The 25918-nt window shown below is 43.8% G+C and overlaps 2 protein-coding genes across 2 annotated transcripts; both read right to left on the bottom strand.

Moving 5' to 3' along the window:
* Positions 1–459: 459 nt before the first annotated feature.
* Positions 460–6631, bottom strand: LOC148114854 (leukocyte elastase inhibitor-like). The gene is made up of 7 exons (XM_087890281.1): positions 6331–6631; positions 6016–6199; positions 4480–4617; positions 3152–3269; positions 2666–2808; positions 1935–2102; positions 460–1222 (listed from the first exon to the last, which is right to left on the bottom strand). Exons 2-7 carry the CDS (start codon positions 6181–6183, stop codon positions 815–817), a joined length of 1143 nt encoding a protein of 380 aa, XP_087746407.1. The 5' UTR covers positions 6184–6199; positions 6331–6631; the 3' UTR covers positions 460–814.
* Positions 6632–17069: 10438 nt separating this feature from the next.
* On the bottom strand, positions 17070–25420 carry LOC148114853 (leukocyte elastase inhibitor-like). The gene is made up of 7 exons (XM_087890279.1): positions 24934–25420; positions 24619–24802; positions 23083–23220; positions 22301–22418; positions 19504–19643; positions 18545–18712; positions 17070–17832 (listed from the first exon to the last, which is right to left on the bottom strand). Exons 2-7 carry the CDS (start codon positions 24784–24786, stop codon positions 17425–17427), a joined length of 1140 nt encoding a protein of 379 aa, XP_087746405.1. The 5' UTR covers positions 24787–24802; positions 24934–25420; the 3' UTR covers positions 17070–17424.
* Between the last annotated feature and the right edge of the window lie 498 nt (positions 25421–25918).

The following is a 25918-nucleotide window of genomic DNA, read 5'->3' as shown; positions in this document are numbered from 1 at the left end:
CTGAAGGTTTGGAATGGAGACAACGGTGTATCCACAGCAGAGGTGGGTTCTACTTACCTTTACTACCGGTTTGCAATGGGGCCGTGTGTGCTCTTCTGCGCATGTGCAGAAGCATTTTGATGACATCAGGGTTGGTGGGCGGAGCCTCCTGCCGGTTTTACTACTGGTTCTATAGAACCGGTGCGAACCGGGGGCAACCCACCATTGATCCATGGAGCATCCAGCTCAGAGTCTGGCCTTCTGCACCTCAAAAAAAGTAAGACTGCCTTGAAAATAAGCCCAAGTGTTCATTTTCAAGTCTAAAAGAAAATAAGACTCGGTCTTATTTTTTGAGAAACACAGTACTTACTAAGGCACGTGCCAAATGGCTTTGCATTTCCAAGAACAAAAAAGACGTCACTATCTGAATTCTATATTATCGATGATTTTCAAGGACAAAGGAGTCTGGACCAAAGGCTCTTACATTATATTGAATGAAAGTCAACTTTATTTCAGTAATTCATGTGTTATTCGTTTTACAAATACCTTTGCTTGATGGCTTCCAAACAGCTCAAACTACAATCCCCAAAATTCCTAGTTAGCTGGAAATTAAAGGAACTGCAGTCAAACACACCTGAATGTCCTAGATTAGAGATGGCTACCCTTTAGACCGAAGTGTCACATAAAACCTGTTAAAAGACTCAGGAGTTCAAGAAAATTGAAGATGGAAAATATCTGGAGGAACTCAACTTGTTCATGGCAATTCTCCCAAGCACGCAGAGAAATGTGTATATTATAGGAGGCTGGAAGCTGGTTTTATGATTTACGATACTCTTTATGGAGAGGCAAATCTACCAAGGAAAAATATAGTGTTTGTTGGATTATGACGGATAAAAAATAGGAAAGGATGATCAGCATTAAAATCCTTCCCCATGACCAGACAACAAGGTACATATATAGCAGCAGTAGCTGCTGCTGCTTCAGTGCCCGCTTCATTTACTTCTAGAAAGGACTTGTGAACAATTTTAGACACATGGAGATCCTGAGCTCCTGACATTCCAGACAAATCAGCTTTGCCACTGTCAAACACATCTACTAGCCCCAATGCTGCAAAGTAAGGTTCAAGATCATATTTTTCTTCCAGCTGAAATTTAGGTAGATGTACATTGACATCCACGCCAGAATTCATATTCTTTGGCTGGGTCCATTCTTGCAGTTTTTCCAAAGTAAGCTGCTTCTCCAGCTAAAAAGGCAGAGAAAGAGAAGTAATCATTTGCATCATTGTGCCACAATATTTCCATTTCAGCACAAAGAAACTCCTTGCTGAAAAACAGAACATCTCTCACTTCAGTATGAATGAATTTGCAGAGTCAGAGAGCAAATTTCTCTATCCCAGACATAATCTTTCTCTATGGGAAACAATAAAAATATGGCAGTGAACTAACTGCAAAAGGGTTGGTGCCTCATGCTAAACTATTTGCAGCTTTAACAGATGTTCAGATGGGAAAAAATTAACGCAGAGTTTATAGCATAAACATTATTAGAAGTAAACATAGATTTTTTTAAAAAGTATTTTCAAGCAAAACCGTGGTTGTCCTGTCCAAACATAACATAAAAAGCGTCTATTGTATAGATACCTTACTGTTTACTATTTAAGATACTATTTAAATCTAATTCAGATCTAATCTGTTTTCAGCTCTTTCTCCTGAGATGGTTAGGGATTCATAGTGTCTGGTACAAAAATGAAGAAAACTCTTAAATATTTTCTGGAGATCCCCAAAATAAGGCAGCCTCTCTTCAGAATCCAACTGATATATGTGGAGCCACTCAAGGCATCACATAAACCACAACTTTGTCTATGTGTATGGGTGTCCTACCAAGTATTCATGTAATATTTAGAATAATTTTGTTTAGGACAATAATTTTATAGCAATAGCAGGAAACAATAGAATCACCTGTTCTAGGCCTGTGGAATTATCTTCAATGTTGTCAGGCAAAAGGATGATCATGCTAAGATCCTTTCCCTTGTATGGCAGTTCCAGCACACAACACTTGCATTCGGGGATATAACCAATGGGAAGCTTCTCTTTCATAAACATCATCTTCACATTCTTCTTTTCTCTCTGCATTATATTAAGAATATTACAGTGAGGAGTCTATCAAACAACAAAGAAATAAAGATTCTGTATGTATATGCTGAAGTTGATAGAACTAGTTCTGGGAAGTGGATCTTTGCAAAACTGTATTAATATATAGCTGTTCTTTGGAATCATACAACTCTTTTAAACTAAATGAAATTCATTTCCAGGTAAGGATAAACAGAACATCTAACCAATTTATAAAATAAATCAAGGGAAAAACCTACCTATAGTATTAAAATAAATAAAAACTGCTTTATTGCTTTCCTTTGTGTATTAGAGCAAATAGACAGGTGACCCACTAATTTCAGTAAAGTATTTCAGAATGGAACTAGGTTTAACTTATGGGAAAGCTGAGATTTGTAACTAGAGATTAGGCTCAAAGGAACTGACATAAGGCTTCAAAAACATGACTACAGATAAATTAGAATTATGTTTTCAGCGCTATCATAAGAGCTTGATGATGCTTCATACAATTGCTTATTGCTACACCTGCCTAAACAACAAGCTGTTGTTACAGAAGATAGACCAAAATAATAATCCTTTACCTTATTTAATCTAAAAGGCTTGTCTTCAGTATTTTTTTCTTTAAATTCCTTTGCCCAGTTGCCTTTAAAGTAGACAGCATTCACCAAAATCAATTTAGTCATTAGATTGATTGATCCTTCAGATAACAACTCTGGGATTTTACCTTGATGGAGAAATTTCACTGTTAATTAGCTGTGCCAGGAATTGAAGCCTAAATAATATCACCAGATCAATGAGACTAATAGAAAATGCACTTTTCTATTCTTATTTTGTTAAATGTACATTTCTGCTCAGCAATTATTCTCAACTTGCTAACTGGATCTCTTATTAAACAGTATACAAAAAGAACCCATTCTGTAAGATTAAGTGTTCCAAACTATTATTTTCTTTCTCTTTTATCAATTCTTTTATGGCAGCGTTATGGCAAATAAAAGTAAGGGTTTGATTATCATGTAGACCCAAGAAAAGATAAAACTATAGTTGTTATTTAAAAAAAAAAATCCCACCTTCAGTTTGCTGTTCAACCCATTGGTTAATTTCCTTTTTTGCCTTGTCTGGAGCATTTGAGAAATCCACTGTGGATAATTCAGCTCCATACAAATTCTGGGTGCTAGTCAAGAAATCCTAGTAAAATGGGATATATAATATTTATAAATGCTAAAATAAATTATAACATTATAAAATAAATAGAATTATTATGGATAGCAACAAGAGAAGCATTTTCATTTAACAAATGAATGAATGAATGAATGAATGAATAAAATCATCCACAATCAATTAGAGATTCAATGAACCTATAAAACTGCATATTTCAAAGCTGTGATGGAATGTGTATCTGGAGAAGCAGTGAGAGGTGAGGTGGGGAAATTTTAACAAAATACCTAATTTTCTAGGGGTGAAATCCAGCAGGTTCTTACAGATTCTGGAGAACCGGTAGTGGAAATTTTGAGCAGTTCGGAAAACCGGCAAATACCACCTCTGGCTGGCCCCAGAGTGGGGTGGAAATGGAGATTTTGCAATATCCTTCCCCCAGGAGTGGCGAGGGAATGCGGATTTTGCAGTATCCTTCCCCTAAAGTGGGGTGGGAATGGAGATTTTGCAGTGTCCTTCCCCTGCCATGCCCGCCAAGTCATACCCACCATGGCCACAGAACTGGTAGTAAAAAAATTTGGATTTCACCACTGAAATTTTCCCAGAGAGAGAGACACCCAGATTAAGAGGTTGTGCAGTCCCAAAATGGAGGGGGGTGGGGGAAGAGGTTCAGGGAAGCCACACCCTGGAATCTCTCAGGATAGAATAGGTTAGATGGTTATAACCTTCATTTGGCTAGATTCTGTCCATTAGGTGTAAGAAAATGAATGACTGGATATGAGTGGATCTCATTGTATTGTCTTTGGGCTGGGCGGACCATAGCAGACCTAATTAAGAGAAATTAAGGATTCACTTAAAACAAAGGATAACTGTATTGATGAGTATCATAAGCCAGTGGTGGCTAACCGTTTCCGGACTGAGTGCCCAAAGTGCGGCTGGACCCACAAAATGCAATGCGTACATGCCCCCCTCCACATGCACGCCTGGTCCCCTGCACATGCCCTACCCCTCACGCATGCATGGGAGAGACCCAATGACTAACTGGCCAGTGGGAGGCGCGAGCACAAGCGCAGTGGAGCTGAACTGGGGCGACAGCTCGTGTGCCCACAGAAAGGGCACTGCGTGCCACCTGTGGCACGGTGCCATAGGTTCGCCATCACGGCAATAAGCTAATAAAATTTGAAATTGATCTATAAAGCCATCCATTAATTATTGATGTTTATTTATTTAGCAATCTACTTACAGACAAAAAGTTGAAAGTTTTTTCTCCATACAATCTATTAGCAAGTTTCAGAATATAGGGTGCATTGCTCCGGTTAATTTTAGCATTGAGAGTCTGAAATACTGAATGAAGATCTTCAACTCCATCAAAATGAAATGTCTGCATGGAAAAGATAAGTCCTAACTTAGTACCAATAAGAACTGGTTAGTTCAAAAATAATTTTGTCTAAGAACAATGGAGACATTTCAGAAATCTACAGATTTGCAGGTAGATAGCATACATAAACAAATAGTACAATGGACCACTCTCTGCAAACTTAGGTTTCATCTTAAAAGAGGTGCATACAGTATCTAAGATTAATACAATGGGTTATACATATACGAGGAAAAATTAGGGATTTATCAAAGCCTGAATGTGTTTACCATATATTCTGTCTTTGGAAAGTGACTAAACAGGTGACTTTATTCAAAATTACTGTAGGGTATCAGCTACAAAATCCACGTAGACTACAGCACAAAAGAAACTTATATGGAGAAGGAAAAAGTTGAATATTAGTCTGATTTTCATAACAAATGGTTTTTTTGATAAAGAATAGCAAGAGGGTAGACAACGTTTCCTTTGAACGCAACGGAGAGCATCAAAATGTTTATTTCTTTCCCATTTGCACATTTAGTATAAGGGGCTGACACTCTGTCATTTGGAGACCAAAATATTAATTTCCCATAGAGGCTAAACATTTTTTGGGAAGGAGCTTTTGCTTTCATTTATCACAACCTACTACTGTAATTGGGTGCTTGAAAATTTCAGCGTAGCCGACAATGACTTGAGTCTATATGCTGAGTTTGCTTGAGCCAAGGCGAAAAAAGAGAACATTACTTCTTTGTATGTTTTTGTATATCAATTTTGTTCTTACATCCTTATTCCATACAGGTTGGATTATGTGTGGAAAATCTAAACCAAGAGTTTTCAAACTTTCTCAGAGTCTAACCTGTCAGTTAAAAATACAATTCCAAGGACCTCTGATCAATAGGCCAACTTTAGTGATAGAAAAGTGGCTACCTACCTTCTATCTATCTACCTATCTACCTATCTACCTATCTACCTATCTACCTATCTACCTATCTACCTATCTATCTACCTACCTACCTACCTACCTACCTACCTACCTACCTTCTCTCTCCATCATTTCTCTGTCTCTCCCTCCATCCCTCCTTCCGTCCGTCCGTCCCTCCATCATCTGGCTAGCTGATGACAGTAGCTACCTAACTATCTCTATCACTTATCTATCTATCTTTATCATCTATCTATCACCCTTAGTCTCTTGAAAATTGTTTGTTCAGCAGATCAGTAGTAAAACTGATCCTGTCTCTTACTAACTTTTTGGAAGTCCTAACTAAAGCTGGCGATTCACTTAATACATTTTAAGACAATGATTCATCCCTAAACTAGAGGCGGTTTTTCCAATACGCAGCACTTAAAATTCCACTCTCCTTACAAAAGAGCCGCATTTCCTCATATTAGCAGCCATACTAACGTGTCAGAAAAACACCTGCTGACCTTCAAGAGTTCCGAGGCTGTGTTACCGCGGGCCCCTAAGGCGACCATGGCCAGGGCGGACGATACACTGAGCGGAGAAAAGAAAACGTTGCCGGTTGGGTGGGCTTCCGTCAACTTTTGGAAAAGATCCAGAGCAAACTGCGAGTTTGCATTAGCCAGTTTATCCATAGTGGCGAAGGGAAAGCTTGAAAACAAGCAAAACGAAAGAAAGAAAATTACATCTGACGCAGCTTTAAAATCATAGCGCCAATCCCGAGCAACGGACACCGGAGAGCAAGCGCAAGCTTTAGACGGCAACCAGCGACCCGCCCTTACCTGCCGAGAGGAGACCAGCGCCGATGCTGGTGGATGCGCAGAGAGCCACAGCCGCGCAGATCCCGGGTCTTGGGGGTGCGAGGAAGGGAGCGCTGGGGGGGCTCTGGAACTGGCGAGGCGGGAGCGCCCTGGGACTCCGACCTTCCCCGAACCAGGCAGGCTTCGAGAGTTGGAAGGCTTCCGAGGGGCGAGAGGAGGAGGAAGGGTGGGGTTGCTGTCTATCTGTTCACAGCCGCATAATGCCTCCAATATACCCACTTAGCCCACCCGCCACAGCTGCACAAGCTCGCTGAACGGAAAGGGAGGGAGAGGAGAGGCGAGGAGGAGGGGGGAAAGGGGGGAAGGGGGGGTGGGGGTGGGAGGAGAGGGAAGGAAAACCGAAAGTAGCAGCAGAAGCCAGACGGGGTTGAGAAACCTACAGAAGAGAACTTGCTCTTAAAGGCTCCAATATATGTGGTCTTATCAGGAAGCCAGGAAATCAAAGGCTCAGAATGAACAACGTTTTGAAACAAAAGTCAAAGAGAATTGTTAAAGCTTCTTTCAACCTATAAATAACAAGAAAAATAAATCAAGGAAACAGCAAAGGAAGTAACAGGCAGCAGAGAAAGCAGAGCTGCTTAACTCAGTCTTTGCATCCGTCTTCATGCAAAAAGAAAGTTTGGCCCCACCTACCAAAAACATAGCTGCAAAAGATAGACTAGAAATAAAAGTGAAAATAAACAAAAAAAAATGGTTAGAGAATACCTGTCTGATGTTGATGAATATAAATCACCGGGACCTGACAGATTACATCCTGGAGTTCTAAAGGAGCTGGCAGATGTCATATCAGAACCACTGTACCATATCTTTCAGAAATCCTGGATCATTGGGGAACTATCAGAGGACTGGAAAAGAGCCGATGTGGTTCCCATCTTCAAACAAGGGGAAAAAAGAGACCAAGGAAACTACAGACCAATCCCCCTAACATCAATACACAGGAAGACACTGGAAAAAAAAATCACAAAACATCTGCGAATGTCTAGAAATGAGTAACGTAATAACTAGAAGTCAGCACAGTTTGTTAAAAATAGATCACGCCAAACCAAACTTATTTCATTCTTTGACAGTGACTATATTAGTAGACCAGAGAAATGCTGTGGACATAGTATACTTAGATTTCAGCGAGGCATTCAACAAGGTAGACCACGACCTACCTCTTGGTAAGCTAGAAAAAAGTGAGATAGATAGCATGACCATCAGATGGATTTGTAACTGGATGACAAACCGTTCTCAATGCATAGTCCTTAATGGTACTACATCTACATGGAGAGAAGTAAGCAGTGGGGTACAACAAGGTTCTGTCTTAGGCCCAATACTCTTCAATATCTTCATAAATAATTTAGATGAGGGAATAGAAGGGAAACTTATCAAAATTGCAGATGATACTAAGTTGGCAGGAATAGCCAAGACCTTGGATCAGGGGTCTTGTACCTTTTGGGCATCAGGACCACCAAATTCATAATTTTAAATCCCGCAGACCACTGGGGTGGGGGGGTGGGGGGAAGGCTCAGCTGCCTTTCGGGCCTACCTGTCTGCTTCTGCGAGGCCTCTGGGTGGGAGGCCCAAGAGAAAGTGGGAAACAGCCTGGAAACTTCTTTCTCTCCAGAAGCTTAGTCAATCTGAGTGAAGGAAATGAAGACAGGCAGACGGTGGCTTGCTGACGTCAGTGGGAAAGTCGGTCCCATATTCTAGAGCTGTAGTTGTGATAGGACTGGCGCTTTGGTCATCCTGAAGCAGCTCCTCCATCCGGATGCACCAGCCTGCAGGGGAGCTGCCTGCTCCCCATGGTGGGGCTGGAAATCTCCGCCATAGGCGGTGGCATGTGCAATGTGCAACTTTGCAGGTGGTGCAATGGAATGAGGTAATGGTGCTGTTGCGGCGGGGGGTGGTGGTGGCCCAAGTGGGCCGAAGCGGCAGTAGCGATGGCTGGAAGGTATGGGAGTGAAGTGCTACTTGCATTTGTGCGGCATCAGATTCCACCTTCACCGCGGTATATTTGTGCCAGTAGGTGGTGCCAAGGCAGCCCTTGTCTCCTACTGCTTGGGGCTTGGAGCGGTAAACCACGTCCGGGAAGTACTAAGCAGAGAGAGGCAGCCAGAGTCAACCCTAGCTTTGCTCGCCACTGCGGACACTAGATCGGCCCTCTGCAATCTCTCGTCTCTCGGGGCCGAAGTTACTTGTGCTGCTTCAGGGAGCGCTCCTCGAGAGACGAGAGTTTGCAGAGGGCCTATCTAGCATCTGGGCTGGCTACAAGAGAAACGTTCACTCGGCCATATTTGAGATTTCTAGCTCCAATGGACAGGAAAGCTAGGGCTGACCCCAGGTGCTTCTCTCTGCTAACAGGCGGCCAAGCTAACTGACTGAAGGACTCCATACTGTCCCTTGGAGTCAAAGACCTGAAGCGCGAGCGGCTGGACTACCATCTGTCAGAAATGGTGTAGGGTCTCCAGCTTGGGTGGGGGGTTGGACTAGATGACCTACTAGGTCCCTTCCAATTCTGTTATTCTCTTGTTGTTAGGGAAAACATACCCCACCCCCAATTTTACCCCAGAAAAAAATTTCTTTTTTTCAGAAAATTTGGGTTGCTTCTCAATCACCTGCCAGAGGATTGTACCCCTCTGTTAATGGCTTTCCAAGATGGAGGACTGGTAGGATATATGCTTCTCTCGCTCGGCTTTTAAGTTTTTATTACGTCTTTTATTGCGGTTTCTTTTTAACTGTGCTTTCAGCTTTTACCCCCTGATTCTTGCAGGGGAGTTTTAATGCAAAATTGCATACCAGTTAATTTTTCAACTCTCTCCCGGCAACTCCCATTTTACTCTGACAACGAGCCCGGTTTTGCAATTCTTCTGATATCTCTGTTTGTTAGGCCTAATTGCCTGGCCTTCATTACACATTCTGCTTGCGAACAACTCGGCAAATGTTCCCTATGAGCTGCTTTAACTGCTCTGACTGCTTTGATGTATATGGGCTGACCTTTGTTGAAGCTTTACCCATATTATTTGTTTCTAACCGGGGGACCCTATAAACCAGGGATTGTTTTAATCTACTATCAAAACGTTAACCTGCTTTGGGCCTTATTACTACCCAATATCCTCCACCAAGAGATCAACTGGCTGCCCTGATATGAGTCCACACAAACGTCGCCGTTCCTTGTCCCCGAGGGACCCCTGTGTGGAGACCTCCCTTGAAAACACAATGGGCCCCTTGCCTAAGATCAGAAAGACTGACACCATAAAATTGAACCAAGATCCGAACGTATCAATTACTTCCTTGGACGAATTCTTCCAGAATTTAATATCTCTGGAGTCTCTGCCCACCTCTCCTTTGGAAGAATCGGAATCCCCGGCTGCTTCACTCTGCAACACACTTCTTTGCTGGACTGTCCGACACCATCAGATGCTAGTTCTGTCTTGCCCTGTTTCACTGCTTTGCCGTCCCCTATCGACTCAGTTCAGTCCTCGGATATCCAGCTTTTGCAACAGTTCTGTCTCCGTCTGGCCAACTCTATTACCCTTTTGACATCCTCTGTTGGAGTGCTGGAGGGCAAAGTGGAATCCCTTAGTAAGTCGGCCTCAGCATCACATTCATGTAGAACCAACAGACATGTACTGGGCTCGTCCCGAATGGATAGCCATCTCCCTCCACGACTGATGCTGTTAGTGAATCTCCAGTTGCTCTCAGCCAACCTATGTCTGAACCTGGCCCACTCTCACTTTAACAAGCAAGACTGGACCAACTGTAAAACCATATTAGACACATTGAGACTCTTATCCAATTCTCACATCCTGAACAATGAGCTGCTTTCTGTGGAATGGCTTCCTAGCACATCCCACCACAAACGCCTGATTCTCAAATTCAGCTCATCCAAGACCCCCTCGCTTTTATGTGGCTTTGCAACCATCTGACCCACTTTGGAGTCTTTCCCTCAGAGATGCTTTATAAATACCCATCTATCCTCCCTTGGGAGGAAGCCGATCAACGTGGACACTTGTCGTCGGACGGGGATAGAATGCAAGGATCTTCACACGGAAGCTGGTAGCCTTTTGAGGGCTTTAACTACCAGTTCCACAAATCCGCTGGCGACCAGCAACAACAGGAGGACGACCTCCGGACTAGAAATGTTGCACTCCCAGATCAATCCCTCTCTACCTCAGATTCTGAAGGCCTATCAGGACTCGGCCCCTTATCTCTGACCACTTGTTCCCTGGTGTGTTCTCGAGCAGATGATGAATTACAGAGGTGGATTATAACGGTAAGTATTTATTTACCTCACAGCTACAGCTCTAACACAATTTAGAAGAAGTACAATACGAAGAACCTCGAACTCAGCCTGACAGCTCTTTTATCCAACTGTCAGATGGCTTAACCAATAGGAACATCCAACATTACAAAGGATCCCAACAGGGGCCAATTCTCTTGAGCATGCTCAGAACACAACACCCCTTTCCCCTGGAATGGTGCATGCATAATCCTCGAGGTATGTGGGTCGATGTCGGAGACGCCCTGAGCGCCTCGGGCTCGCCCTAGGCAGGTGTTCTGGCTGGACAGGGACATTCCTACCCCTAGAGCTTTCCACAGACCAATCTTCAACTGGATCAACATGCGCCGGCCCTGGACTGTCTTCCTGTACCCTGGGTGAGTATTCTCGAACTGCCCCTCTGCTACTGGTAGGTGTTGGATTGCACGGTTCATTATTCCAATCGGAAGAATGGGTGTCCCCAAACCCCGGCTCAACCCTATCCATACCCCTGTCCATCTGTTCACTAAGCTCGGTAGGCGGCACCTTCCTAGCTCTGATTTGATCCTGGTGCCGACGCCAGACTCTACCTTGACCCATATCTATTTTATAAGAACACGGCCCGGTTACATCTATCACCCGTCCGGGAATCCACAACGGTGAACCCCCATAATTCCTGGCATAAACTGAATCCCCCACCCCGAAGGGTCTGGTTGTACTATGGGAGTCCAGAGGTTTACTAGGGGCATATAGAGGATGCAAGTGATCCAAAACGGTCCGTAGACGCCGGCCCATAAGTAACTCTGCGGGGCTCCGGTTCGTGACCGGGCAGGGTGTCGTGTGCTGCACTATCATATACTCAACCAAACGCTCCGGCCACGCACCCGGGCCTATACAGCCAAGTGCATCCTTTGCTGAGCGAACAGCCCTTTGTGCAAGGCCGTTGGCCACTGGGTGGTAAAGCGAGATGAGGCAATGCCGAATGCCCAGCCTTGCCAGGAACAGCTCGAACACTGATGCCGTCAGTTGAGGACCATTATCCGACACCAGAAGGTCGGGCAACCCATGTGTGGCAAAAAGTGCGCGCAAAACCCTTATGACAGCGTCAGATGTGGTGGAGTGCATTAGCACCAATTCCACCCATTTCGAATACGCATCTACGACCACTAAGAATATCTGCCCATGGAAAGGGCCAGCAAAATCTAAATGTATGCGGGACCACGGACCCATAGGTTCCTCCCACTCATGGGCTTTTTCTTTAGGGGGCAGTGGTCGTGACTCCTGACAATGCTGACAAGAGGCCACCCAATCTGTGATGCTTTTATCTAGGCCGGACCACCAGACGTAACTCCTTCCCATAGCTTTCATCCGGACAATACCGGGGTGACCGGCGTGTAGTGAGACAAGGACGGTCTTTCGAAGTGGCTGTGGGACTACCACCCGGTGACCCCAGAGTAAACAACCCCCTCGGGCTGATAATTCCAGTTTCCTGGAAACATACGGTTGCCAGAGGGACCCCAATTTCCCCGAAGGCCACCCCCTTTTAACCCAGTCCAGGACTTGAGAGAGTTCAGGGTCACGAGGGAGTGGCGGGCAATGTCAGCAGCAGTTAAGGCAAAAGAAGAACTGTCAATCAAAAACACAGCCGAAGCAGGTGCTGGGTCACATAAGAAGGTGGTCACGGGGCAAGGACTCAGAGCGTCTGCATGGGCCAGATGCTTCCCAGGCACGTAGGTAAGTGTATATTGGTAAGCAGCCAAAAAAACAGCTACAGCTCTAACACAATTCAGAAGAAGTACAATACGAAGAACCTCGAACTCAGCCTGACAGCTCTTTTATACCAACTGTCAGACGGCTTAACCAATAGAAACATCCAACATTACAAAGGATCCCAACAGGGGCCAATTCTCTTGAGCATGCTCAGAACACAACATTCCCCTTCTGCTCCGAGAATCTCGCCTCCCGAAATGCCACACACTCAGTCCCCGCAACTGGCTGGTTTGATCTTTCAGACCCCTCGGGCTCCCCCTCTTTCCCCGTCTATCATCATCACCAAATCACATAACGGCTGCATTTCTTTTGATGACAACAACACCATACAGTTGTCTCCCCCGACAGTTCTACCTGTACGACATTCAAGCCACTATCGAGACCAGGACGACAACCTCAGTCCAAATCTGGCTTCCCTTCAGAATTCTCCAAGAACTAATAATGATCCTAAAACTAAGCAAGGAAACCAAGGCAAGATAACAGATTTTTTCGGTCTAACTGTCCCCCGGTCCCTCCACCAGCCCCCTGCTGCTTCTAAATGACAGTCAAAGATCCACTCTCCAACTCTTCCTTGGTCCATCATGAGTTGAAACATCGCAGGGTGGGCTTCCAAAAATGCCGACCCGGACTTTTTGAACTACCTCAAAAACTTTCAAATTCTCATATTTCAGGAAACGGAGGTCAACGACATTTCGCTATGTGGTTTTGAAATCATATCCCTGCCAGCCCATCCCTCACTGCTTGGTGGTCGTTCGAAGGGCAGCCTTGCAACAGGTATCTCCCTGGATTTGCACGCAAACGTGGCTCTTGTGGACTCTCTTCCCCCTTATGCCCAGGCAAATTTGATATCCATCAGAAAGCTCTCGCTCCTGGTGTTTAATGTCTACCTTCCTCCCGGGGGCTCTCACCGGGACTTGGATGAACTGTGGGCCGGTCTGGAAGACTTTCTCGTTACCATCATACTTAGATTGCCTCATTCTCTGGTTCTTCTGGCGGGGGATCTAAACGCCCGCATTGCGGGGACTTGGGAAACCCTAGTTGCCTTTCGCTGATGGACAGGCCCGGCCAGGTATGACCATCCCCTGGATACCCTGAAAGGGAGAGTTTCCAAGGATCGGAAAGTTGACAAAGCGGGGACCTGTCTAGCTCTCCTCACAGTCAAACTAGACCTCTTCCTCCTTAATGGCAGATGTGCCCCGGATGTCTCCGGGGAATTTACCCACTTAGCCAAAAATGGCAACAGCACAATAGACTATACTTTGGTTTTGAGAGCCTTTTGGCCATACATTTCTTCCTTCAAAGTAGACGACAGGATTTTCAGTGACCACCTTCCTCTCATTATGGTTGCACGGCTATATAGACCTCAAGGCCATCCCGCTCACGTTGTCTCAATAGACTCTAATCCCAGAGGCTCCCCAATGTTGCCGAAATGGTCAAAGTCTCTGGCCCTTTTCCACACACGCTTTTATCATCAAGAAGCAACCAATACCTTGTCAGCCTTAACCGGCACCAAGGCCACACCTGGTGTGCTACTGACCGCCTTCACTGAGTGTCTAAGCGGTCTTATAGCCTCTTTTCAGCCCCCCACCCTTATCCCTGGTAGAGTTTCCCGGAGGAAGGGAGCCCCTTGGTTTAACTCACAATGCAAACAAGCCAGGAACCATATGAGATTTATATATTCTGCCCACAAATGAATAGGTTCATTGACACCCCCCCCCCGGCTTATTTCGAGGCCAAGAAGGCATAAAAGCTAGCCCTTTCAAGAGCTAAGCAAGACTGGCACCGGCTAAGGTGGAACGCATTACTAGAGGCCGCGAAATCCAGCAACCCTCGAGATTTCTAGAGTCTGTTAAACAGGACGCCAACTAGTAGGCTCACTCATTCCATCTCTGCCACTAGATGGGAACTCTTTCTATGCCGAGTCTTTTACGACACTCTTTGCCAAAGAGGTTGTAGAAAAAATGGTTTTAAAAGTAAAAAAAAAAAAAATTGGCCATGCCCACCATCACATTACCCTCCCCAAGCCACGCCCACAGAACCGGTAGTAACAAATATTAGATTTCACCACTGATTAAAAATAGCAATATTTTTTTATCTTTGTTTTACAGAGGAAAATTCAAGAACAAAATAATTAAATAATTAAATCTAAAGGATTGCTATCCTTTATAACAAAGGGTGTATGTTCACTACAATTATAAGTATTATCTACAGTGCTTTCAGAACATATTCAGAGCCCCTTCACTTTTGTCAATTTTGTTACGCTTCAGCCTGATTCTAGATTCATTTTCTCCTCATTAATCTACATTCAGTACCCTGTAATGACAAAGCGCAAAGAGCATTTTAGAAATGTCTGTAAATTTATCAGACGGAAAAACTGAAATATCACAACTTGGTGGCAGCCATCCGGGCTGGGACACGGTCAGCCTTAGATCCGTGGGGCTGCCCTGGAGGCAGTGAGGGGGCATTTGCTGCCCCGCCCTCTGGGTGTGCCTGGTGACTGTCTTGCCCCTCAGGCTGATTGTGTTCTGAGCGCTTCCCTTTCACCCAGGACTCCAGCTCCTGTGCGTTCATCACTTCCTGTGCGCACACCCAGGGGATAGGCCTGAAGTGGCAGGGGCAGCGCCTTACTGGCTCCAGGGCAACCCCACAGATCTAAGGCTGACCCAGATGGCCACCACCAAGTTGTAGATCAGTACTGTCCCAGCCTTGCAGCATGCAAGTGCTTACCTTTTACCAGGACCAACCACAAATGGAAAAGCCACGGCCACTGGTGGCAGAGTCACCAGCAGTGCTGCCATTTTCTCCCCCTCCCCTTGTCCCTCCCTGAGCATGAAGGAAGCAAGGAAGGAAGGGGATAGGAATGAGAAGCAGGGAAGGAAGGAAAGTAGGAAGGAAGGAGAGGGAAGGAGGGTCTGAAGGAAGTCCTGTGTTAGAACTTGGGCACCAGCACTTGCTGCCTTTTCGCCATCCCCTCCCCGTGGCCTTCTGATGGTCTCCCATCCTCTCGCTGAGGATGCCTAGGTTACAAAGCTGGGTCTCCTCTCAGGAGGATCCACATTTTGCCCTCCCACACCCACCATGAGCAACCTGGCCAAGGAGAGCGAGCACAGCAGCAGCAGCAGCAGCAGCCTGAAGCAGGAGGTAAGAATGGCAGTCTACAAACACAGTAAGGATGGAGGGATATTGACACTGCCTCCTTTACCCCCAAGATGTAATTTGAACAGGGACTCCTACTTGTCTTTGTTCATATTCACAGCTAGTCTTTCAAACTTTCAAACCAAAGAGGCTTGATAGTACAGTGGTAGTAAAGCACCCTGTTATTAACACCAGCTGCCTGCAATTACTGCAAGTTTGACTCTCACCAGGCTCAAAGTTGACTCAGCCTTCCATCCTTTCTAAGGTAGGTAAATTGAGGACCCAGTTTGTGGGGGCAATAAGATGACTTTGTATAAATATACAAAAGTATGAAGGCTATTGCTTAGCGCATTGTAAGCCGCCCTGAGTCTCCGGAGAAAGGCAGCATATAAATCAAATTTAAAAAAAACAAAACTCTTCAAACTGACATTATAATTTCTTTATCTAATACCTACCTTCAGTAAAATCAATGCCTAACAATATATAGTTCAGATTTACTGAGCAGAGACAATTGGACAAAAGATATCAAAAAATTAGTAGATTGAGGTCAGTGGTGATTCGTATGTAAATAATTCTGCATTTACTGAATGATAAGAAAAGTTATACCATAATTCCTCATAAGGTACCATGTTCCTCCAAAAACACGACCACCCCAATAATAATCCCAACCCTATTTTTTGGGGCATGGGCCTAATATTACCCTTACCCTGAAAATAAGCCTGGGGGAATGGGCGTGGCCAGCAGGAGTGGCAGCGCGGGTGGGGGGGGATTGTCCGGCTGCAGCTGCAGCCCACTGGCCTCTTGGGGCAGCGCAAATACCACTTTTGCCCTTCTCTTTCTGGGTGCAGTGCTTCTACTTGTTGGGCCGCTTCCCTGAAGCCGGCACCTTCGCGGCCAGCCCCTTTGCTTTTCCCCTCTTATTGGGAGGCTCGTGGGATGTTTTTTGGCGAATGGGAAGAAAATTGAGGGGGAGGGATTTTCCTGCCTGTCATCCATTCCTCAAGCTCAGCACAGACTGAGGAAAGGATGGCAGGCAGGAGAATTTTCCTCCTCCCATTTTCCTCCTGTTCGCCAAAAAGCCTCCATTCCGAACACTGAAGGTTTGGAATGGAGGCAACCGTGTATCCACAGCAGAGGTGGGTTCTACTTACCTTTACTACTGGTTTGCAATGGGGCCATGTGTGCTCTTCTGCGCATGTGCAGAAGCATTTTGATGACATCAGGGTTGGTAGGCGGAGCCTCCTGCCGGTTTTACTACTGGTTCTATAGAACTGGTGCGAACCGGGGGCAACCCACCATTGATCCATGGAGCATCCAGCTCACAGAGTCTGGCCTTCTGCACCTCAAAAAAAGTAAGACTCCCTCGAAAATAAGCCCAAGTGTTCATTTTCAAGCCTAAAAGAAAATAAGACTCGGTCTTATTTTCTGAGAAACATGGTACTTACTAAGGCACGTGCCAAATGGCTTTGAATTTCCAAGAACAAAAAAGACGTCACTTTCTGAATTCTATATTATCAATGATTTTCAAGGACAAACGAGTCTGGACCAAAGGCTCTTACATTATATTGAATGAAGGACAACTTTATTCCAGTAATTCATGTGTTATTCGTTTTACAAATACCTTTGCTTGATGGCTTCCAAACAGCTCAAATTACAATCCCCAGAATTCCTAGTTAGCTGGAAATTAAAGGAACTGCAGTCAAACACACCTGAATGTCCTAGATTAGAGATGGCTACCCTTTAGAGCGAAGTGTCACATAAAACCTGTTAAAAGACTCAGGAGTTCAAGAAAATTGAAGATGGAATATATCTGGAGGAACTCAACTTGTTCATGGCAATTCTCCCAAGCACGCAGAGAAATGTGTATATTACAGGAGGCTGGTAGCTGGTTTTATGATTTACAATACTCATTATGGAGAGGCAAATCTACCAAGGAAAAGTATCGTGTTTGTTGGATTATGACGGATAAAAAATAGGAAAGGATGATCAGCATTAAAATCCTTCTCCACGACCAGACAATAATACACACACATAGCAGCAGTAGCTGCTGCTGCTTCAGTGCCTGCTTTCTTTACTTCTAGAAAGGACTTGTGAACAATTTTAGACACATGGAGATCCTGAGCTCCTGACATTCCAGACAAATCAGCTTTGCCACTGTCAAACACATCTACTAGCCCCAATGCTGCAAAGTAAGATTCAAGATCATAGTTTTCTTCCAACTGAAATTTAGGTAGATGTACATTGACATCCACGCCAGAATTCATATTCTTTGGCTGGGTCCATTCTTGCAGTTTTTCCAAAGTAAGCTGCTTCTCCAGCTAAAAAGGCAGAGAAAGAGAAGTAATCATTTGCATCATTGTGCCACAATATTTCCATTTCAGCACAAAGAAACTCCTTGCTGAAAAACAGAACATCTCTCACTTCAGTATGAATGAATTTGCAGAGTCAGAGAGCAAATTTCTCTATCCCAGACATGGTCTTTCTCTATGGGAAACAATAAAAATATGGCAGTGAACTAATTGCAAGAGGGTTGGTGCCTCATGCTAAACTATTTGCAGCTTTAACAGATGTTCAGATGGGAAAAAATTAACGCAGAGTTTATAGCATAAACATTATTAGAAGTAAACATAGATTTTTTAAAAAAGTATTTTCAAGCAAAACCGTGGTTGTCCTTTCCAAATGTAACATAAAAAGCATCTATTTTATAGATACCTTACTGTTTACTATTTAAGATACTATTTAAATCTAATTCAGATCTAATCTGTTTTCAGCTCTTTCTCCTGAGATGATTAGGAATTCATAGTGTCTGGTACAAAAATGAAGAAAACTCTTAAATATTTTCTGGAGATCCCCAAAATAAGGCAGCCTCTCTTCAGAACCCAACTGATATATGTGGAGCCACTCAAGGCATCACATAAACCACAACTTTGTCTATGCGTATGGGTGTCCTACCAAGTATTCATGTAATATTTAGAATAATTTTGTTTAGGACAATAATTTTATAGCAATAGCAAGAAACAATAGAATCACCTGTTCTAGGCCGGTGGAATTATCTTCAATGCTGTCAGGCAAAAGGATGATCATGCTAAGATCCTTTCCCTTGTATGGCAGTTCCAGCACACAACACTTGCATTCGGGGATATAACCAATGGGAAGCTTCTCTTTCATAAACATCATCTTCACATTCTTCTTTTCTCTCTGCATTATATTAAGAATATTACAGTGAGGAGTCTATCAAACAACAAAGAAATAAAGATTCTGTATGTATATGCTGAAGTTGATAGAACTAGTTCTGGGAAGTGGATCTTTGCAAAACTATATTAATATATAGCTGTTCTTTGGAATTATACAACGCTATTAAGCTAAATGAAATTCGTTTCCAGGTAAGGATAAACAGAACAGCTAAACCAACTTAAAAAATAAACCAAGGGAAAAAACCTACCTATAGTATAAAAAAAAATTGCTTTATTGTTTTCCTTCGTGTATTAGGAGAAATAGACAAGTGACCCACTAATTTCAGTAAAGTATTTCAGAATGGAACTAGGTTTAACTTATGGGAAAGTTGAGATTTGTAACTGGTGATTAGGGTCAAAGGAACTGACATAAGCCTTCAAAAGAGCCCTGGTGGCGCAGCAGACTAAAGCACTGTTATTAACATCAGCTGCCTGCAATTACTGCAAGTTCAAATCTCACCAGGCTCAAGGTTGACTCAGCCTTCCATCCTTTCTAAGGTAGGTAAAATGAGGACCCAGATTGTGGGGGCAATAAGCTGACTTTGTATAAATATACAAAAGTATGAAGGCTATTGCTTAACGCATTGTAAGCTGCCCTGAGTCTCCGGAGAAGGGCGGCATATAAATCAAATTTAAAAAAAAAAACAAAAACCTACAGGTAAGTTAGGATTACGATGCTTCATGAGAGTGGCTATTGCTACACCTACCTAAACAACAAGCTGTTGTTACAGAAGATAGACAAAAAAAAATATTTACCTTATTTAGTCTAAAAGGCTTGTCTTCAATAACTTCTTTAAATGGCTTTGCCCAATTGCCTTTAAAGTAGACAGCATTCACCAAAACCAATTTAGTCATTTCATTGATGGATCCTTCAGATAACAACTCAGGGATTTTACCTTGATGGAGAAATTTTATTGTTAATTAGCTGTGCAAAGAACTGAGACTTAAATAATATTATCATATCAATGAGATTAATCTAAATGCACTTCTTAAATGTACATTTCCCCTCTGCAATTATCTTGTAAATATTTGTCTTTAAAAAAAAATCCCGAATTAGCAAAAGCTGCTGTAAATGGTACTGGCCATTTCTGTCATGTGGCTCAAGGTGCCACATGTCCAGAATCAATCCAATCAATCAATCAATCAGAATAGAGCTGGAAGGGATCCTGGAGATCTTTTAGTCCAACCGCCTGCTCAAGCAGGAGACCCTATACCAGTGATGGCTAATCTTTTTGCCATCACATGCCAAAACGAGGGGGGGATGTGTGTGGCACACCCATAATTCTATGTGCCCCGCCCCCCCACGCATGCGCGGGTGACCCCCACCAGCGCTTCCCCCACTTTTGGCACGTGATGACATGGTGCACCCGGTAGGCCCGTTTTTCGCCCTCCCCAGGCTCCAGAGCCTTTCTAGAAGCCTGAGGAAGGTGAAAATGGCCTTCCCCATCCCCCGGAGGCCTCCTGGAGGCCAGAAACAGCATGTTTCCCAATTTACTGTGGGCCCAGAAGGCCTGAAAATCAGTTGGCCGGCGCGCACATTCGCACTAGAGCTGAGCTCACATGCCCACCGATATGGCTCCACATGTCACCTGTGCCACACATGCCATAGATTCGCCATCACGGCCCTATACCATTTCAGACAAATGACTGTCTAGTTTCTTCTTAAAAACCTCCAGTGATGAAGCAGCTACAAGTTCTGAAGTGAAGCTGTTCCACTGGGTAATTGTCCTCACTGTTACGAAGTTTCTCCTTAGTTCCAGATTGCTTCTGTCCTGGATTAGTTTCCATCCATTGTTTCTTGTCCTGCCTACAGGTGCTTTGATAAATAAGTTGACCCTCTCCTCTTTGTTACAGCATCTCCATGGTCACATGATCAACATTCAGATGCTTGGCAACTGACTCATATTTATGACGGTTGCAGTGTCCCGGGGTGATGTGATCACCTTTTGATAAGCAAAGTCAATGGGGAAGCCAGATTCACTTAACAACTAGGTTACTAATTTAATAAGTGAAGTAATTCACTTAACAACTGTGGCAAGAAAAGTGTTAAACAGGGCAAAATTCACTTTATAAATGTCTTAGCAAAATAAATTTTGGGCTCAATTGTGGTCATATGTTGACTACCTGTATCTCTTGGGAGATACTTTAAGGGCAAGGATACATTGTGTCCTATGTATCTGTGGGTTGTTCTCTCAAGCTTAAATTCTTTTATTAGTTTACTTATTTATTTATTTATTGAATTTATATTGCCACCTATTCGCACATGGCAACTCAAGGCAGCTTACAGAATATAAAACCTCATATAAAAACAAGAAAACTAATAAGAAGAGTCATATAATAATATAATAAAATCACCCCTACCTCAGCGATAGCACCTCACACGAGCCATTTAATGGGCTCCGTCCTGCTTTGGATTCCCCAGGCCTGCTGGCAGAACCAAGTCTTCAGTGACTTCCGGAAGAGTGCTAGAGTGGGGGGCCATTCTAATCTCTGGGGAGATAATGTTCCAGAGCGAGGGGGCCACTACAGAGAAGGCCCTTCTTCTGGGTCCCACCAAGTGTATCTCCCTAGGGGATGGTACCCACAACATTCCCTGCCTCCCCGCTCTGATGGGTCAGGTAGATGTGATCGGCAAGAGATGGTCCCTCAGAAAACTTGGTCGCAAGCCATGAAGGGCTTGAAAGGTGACAACCAGCACCTTGAATTGTACCCGGAAGCAAATCAGCAGCCAATGCAGCTCCCACAGGAGAGGTGATACAGGAGTATTGAGCTCTGCGGAACCCCACAAAGCACTGAGTGAAGGCTGGATCTCTCCCCTCCCATCAACACTGATTGAGAGTGGCCACAGAGGAAAGAAGTGGACCAGGATAGCACAAGGCCTCCCATTCCCATCCCCTGAAGCCGCTCCAAGAGATTATGATGGTTGATGGTATGAAAAGCAGCTGAGATTTTCCCGAAAATAAGACCGGGTCCCTAAATAAGCACTAGGGCTTATTTTCAGGGAGAGTCTTTTTTTTTCGATGTATAAGAGGCCCACTTCTTCTGCTTGCCCGCAGTGGGGCAGGAGGCCATGCAGTGTGCCAGTGCCGCTGCCACAAGGCAGGAGGGATGAAGCTGCCCCATGTGCCCCGCATGGGTTTACCTCAAGGGCCTCCGCAGCCAGGCCATGCCCCAACACCTACCTTGCCTCGATACCTTTTATCAAGTTACGGACTGCTGACTGGATTAACCACTGCAACCAGCAGTTCTGTAAATTTAACGGCTGCAAACTATTATTGTGTTTTCTCTTTTATCAATTCCTGAAATTGGTATTTTATGGCAGCATTATGGCAAATAAAAGTAAAGGTTTGACTATCATGTAGACCAGGCTGTCAAACTCATGGCCCGTGGGCTGGATGCGTCATGCTCTGGCCATGCCCATACGTGGTTTAGCGAAGGGGGGAAAGTCCAGATATGTCACGTGACACTACCATGATGATATGAGTTTGATACCCCTGAGGTAGACCCAAGAAAAAATAAATCTTTAGTTGTTATTTTTTTTAAAAAATCTCACCTTTAGTCTGCTTTTTAACCCATTGGTTAATTTTCTTTTTTGCCTTGTCTGGAGCATTGGAGAAATCCACTGTGGATAATTTAGCTCCATACATATTCTGGGTGCTAGTCGAGAAATCCTAGTAAAATGAGACATATAATATCCATAAACGATAAAATATAAAATTATAGAATAAATAGAATTATTATGGATAGCAAGAAGGGAAGCATTTACATTTAATAAATAAAACAAACAAACAAACAAATAAATAATCAACCAACCAACCAAGCAACCAATAAATAAAATAGTCTTCAATCAATTAGAGATTCAATGGACCTGTAAAACTGCATATTTCAAAGCAGTGACATTTCTCCACCTGGAGAAACAATGGGGTGAGGTGGGGGAATTTTTAGCAAAATACCAAGTTTTCCCAGAGAGAGACACCCAGATTAAGAAGTTGTGCAGTCCCAAAATGGAGGTGGGGGTGGGGGAAGAGGTTCAGGGAAGCCACACCCTGGAATCTCTCAGGATAGAGTAGGTTAGATGGTTATAAGCTTCGTTTGGCTAGATTCTGTCCATTAGGTGTAAGAAAATGAATGACTGGATATGAGTGGATCTCACTGTATCATCTTTGGGTCGGGCTGACCATAGCAGGCCTAATTAAGAGAGATTAAAGATTCACTTAAAGCAAAGGATAACTGTACTGATGAATATCATAAGCTAATAAAATTTGAAATTGATCTATAAAGCCATTCTGATGACCCATACATTATTGATGTTTATTTATTTAGCAATCTACTTACAGACAAAAAGTTGAAAGTTTTTTCTCCATACAATCTATTAGCAAGTTTCAGAATATAGGGTGCATTGCTCCGGTTAATTTTAGAATTAAGAGTCTGAAATACTGAATGAAGATCTTCAACTCCATCAAAATGAAGTGTCTGCATGGAAAAGATAAGTCCTAACTTAGTAACAATAAGAACTGGTTAGTTCAGAAATAATTTTGTCTAAGAACAATGGAGACATTTCAGAAATCTACAGATTCGCAGGTAGAAAGCATACATAAACAAACAGTACGATGGACCACTCTCTGCAAACTTAGGTTTCATCTTAAAAGAGGCACATACAATATCTAAGATTAATACAATGGGTTATACGTATACGAGGAAAAATTAGGGATTTACCAAAGCCTGAATGTGTTTACCATATATTCTGTCTTAGGAAAGTAACTAAACAGGTGACTATTCAAAATTACCGCAGGGTATCAGCTACAAAATCCACGTAGACTACAGCACAAAAGAAACTTATATGGAGAAGGAAAAAGTTGAATATTAGTCTGATTTTCATAACAAATGGTTTTTTGATAAAGAATAGCAAGAGGGTAGACAACGTTTCCTTTGAACGCAACGGAGAGCATCAAAATGTTTATTTCTTTCCCATTTCCGCATTTAGTATAAGGGGCTGACACTCTGTCATTTGGAGACCAAAATATTAATTTCCCATAGAGGCTAAACATTTTTGGGGAAGGAGCTTTTGCTTTCATTTATCACAACCTACTACTGTAATTGGGTGCTTGAAAATTTCAGCGTAGCCGACAATGACTTGAGTCTATATGCTGAGTTTGCTTGAGCGAAGGCGAAAAAAGAGAACATTACTTCTTTGTATGTTTTTGTATATCAATTTTGTTCTTACATCCTTATTCCATACAGGTTGGATTATGTGTGGAAAATTAAACCAAGAGTTTTCAAACTTTCTCAGAGTCTAACCTGTCAGTTAAAAATACAATTCCAAGGACCTCTGATCAATAGGCCAACTTTAGTGATAGAAAATTGGCTACCTACCTACTATCTATCTATCTATCTATCTATCTATCTATCTATCTATCTATCTATCTATCTATCTATCTACCTACCTACCTACCTACCTACCTACCTACCTACCTACCTACCTACCTTCTCTCTCCATCATTTCTCTGTCTCTCCCTCCATCCCTCCCTCCGTCCGTCCGTCCCTCCATCATCTGGCTAGCTGATGACAGTAGCTACCTAACTATCTCTATCACTTATCTATCTATCTTTATCATCTATCTATCACCCTTAGTCTCTTGAAAATTGTTTCTTCAGCAGATCAGTAGTAAAACTGATCCTGTCTCTTACTAACTTTTTGGAAGTCCTAACTAAAGCTGGCGATTCACTTAATACATTTTAAGACAATGATTCATCCCTAACCTAGAGGCGGTTTTTCCAATACGCAGCACTTAAAATTCCACTCTCCTTACAAAAGAGCCGCATTTCCTCGTATTAGCAGCCATACTAACGTGTCAGAAAAATACCTGCTGACCTTCAAGAGTTCCGAGGCTGTGTTACCGCGGGCCCCTAAGGCGACCATGGCCAGGGCGGACGATACACTGAGCGGAGAAAAGAAAACGTTGCCGGTTGGGTGGGCTTCCGTCAACTTTTGGAAAAGATCCAGAGCAAACTGCGAGTTTGCATTAGCCAGTTTATCCATAGTGACGAAGGGAAAGCTTGAAAACAAGCAAAACGAAAGAAAGAAAATTACATCTGACGCAGCTTTAAAATCATAGCGCCAATCCCGAGCAACGGACACCGGAGAGCAAGCGCCAGCTTTAGACGGCAACCAGCGACCCGCCCTTACCTGCCGAGAGGAGACCAGCGCCGATGCTGGTGGATGCGCAGAGAGCCACAGCCGCGCAGATCCCGGGTCTTGGGGGTGCGAGGAAGGGAGCGCTGGGGGGGCTCTGGAACTGGCGAGGCGGGAGCGCCCTGGGACTCCGACCTTCCCCGAACCAGGCAGGCTTCGAGAGTTGGAAGGCTTCCGAGGGGCGAGAGGAGGAGGAAGGGTGGGGTTGCTGTCTATCTGTTCACAGCCGCATAATGCCTCCAATATACCCACTTAGCCCACCCGCCACAGCTGCACAAGCTCGCTGAACGGAAAGGGAGGGAGAGGAGAGGCGAGGAGGAGGGGGGAAAGGGGGGAAAGCGGGGGTGGGGGTGGGAGGAGAGGGAAGGAAAACCGAAAGTAGCAGCAGAAGCCAGACGGGGTTGAGAAACCTACAGAAGAGAACTTGCTCTTAAAGGCTCCAATATATGTGGTCTTCTCAGGAAGCCAGGAAAGCAAAGGCTCAGAATGAACAACGTTTTGAAACAAAAGTCAAAGAGAATTGTTAACCTTTCTTTCAACCTATAAATAACAAGAAAAATAAATCAAGGAAACAGCAAAGGAAGTAACAGGCAGCAGAGAGAAAGCAGAGCTGCTTAACTCAGTCTTTGCATCCGTCTTCATGCAAAAAGAAAGTTTTGCCCCACCTACCAAAAACATAGCTGCAAAAGATAGACTAGAAATAAAAGTGAAAATAAACAAAAAAAAATGGTTAGAGAATACCTGTCTGATGTTGATGAATATAAATCACTGGGACCTGACAGATTACATCCTGGAGTTCTAAAGGAGCTGGCAGATGTCATATCATAACCACTGTACCATATCTTTCAGAAATCCTGGATCATTGGGGAGCTATCAGAGTACTGGAAAAGAGCCGATGTGGTTCCCATCTTCAAACAAGGGGAAAAAAGAGACCAAGGAAACTACAGACCAATCCCCCTAACATCAATATACAGGAAGA

This window comes from Pantherophis guttatus, chromosome 3, assembly GCF_059756535.1.
Source record: "Pantherophis guttatus breed Tessera chromosome 3, ASM5975653v1, whole genome shotgun sequence".
Classification (NCBI taxonomy): Eukaryota; Metazoa; Chordata; class Lepidosauria; order Squamata; family Colubridae; genus Pantherophis; species Pantherophis guttatus.
This window is presented reverse-complemented; position numbering and strand designations above follow the sequence as displayed.

What these genes read in the sequence shown, in the direction of transcription:
- LOC148114854 (XM_087890281.1), bottom strand. Translation starts at nt 6,183, where the DNA reads ATGGATAAACTGGCTAATGCAAACTCGCAGTTTGCTCTGGATCTTTTC. An exon ending in CAGCCTCGGAACTCTTGAAG is followed by an intron (nt 4,618 to 6,015) that starts GTCAGCAGGTGT and finishes TTTTCCATGCAG; the next exon opens with ACATTTCATTTTGATGGAGT. An exon ending in ATTCCACAGGCCTAGAACAG is followed by an intron (nt 1,223 to 1,934) that starts GTGATTCTATTG and finishes CTGCCTTTTTAG; the next exon opens with CTGGAGAAGCAGCTTACTTT.
- LOC148114853 (XM_087890279.1), bottom strand. Translation starts at nt 24,786, where the DNA reads ATGGATAAACTGGCTAATGCAAACTCGCAGTTTGCTCTGGATCTTTTC. An exon ending in AGCCTTTTAGACTAAATAAG is followed by an intron (nt 18,713 to 19,503) that starts GTAAATATTTTT and finishes AATATAATGCAG; the next exon opens with AGAGAAAAGAAGAATGTGAA. An exon ending in ATTCCACCGGCCTAGAACAG is followed by an intron (nt 17,833 to 18,544) that starts GTGATTCTATTG and finishes CTGCCTTTTTAG; the next exon opens with CTGGAGAAGCAGCTTACTTT.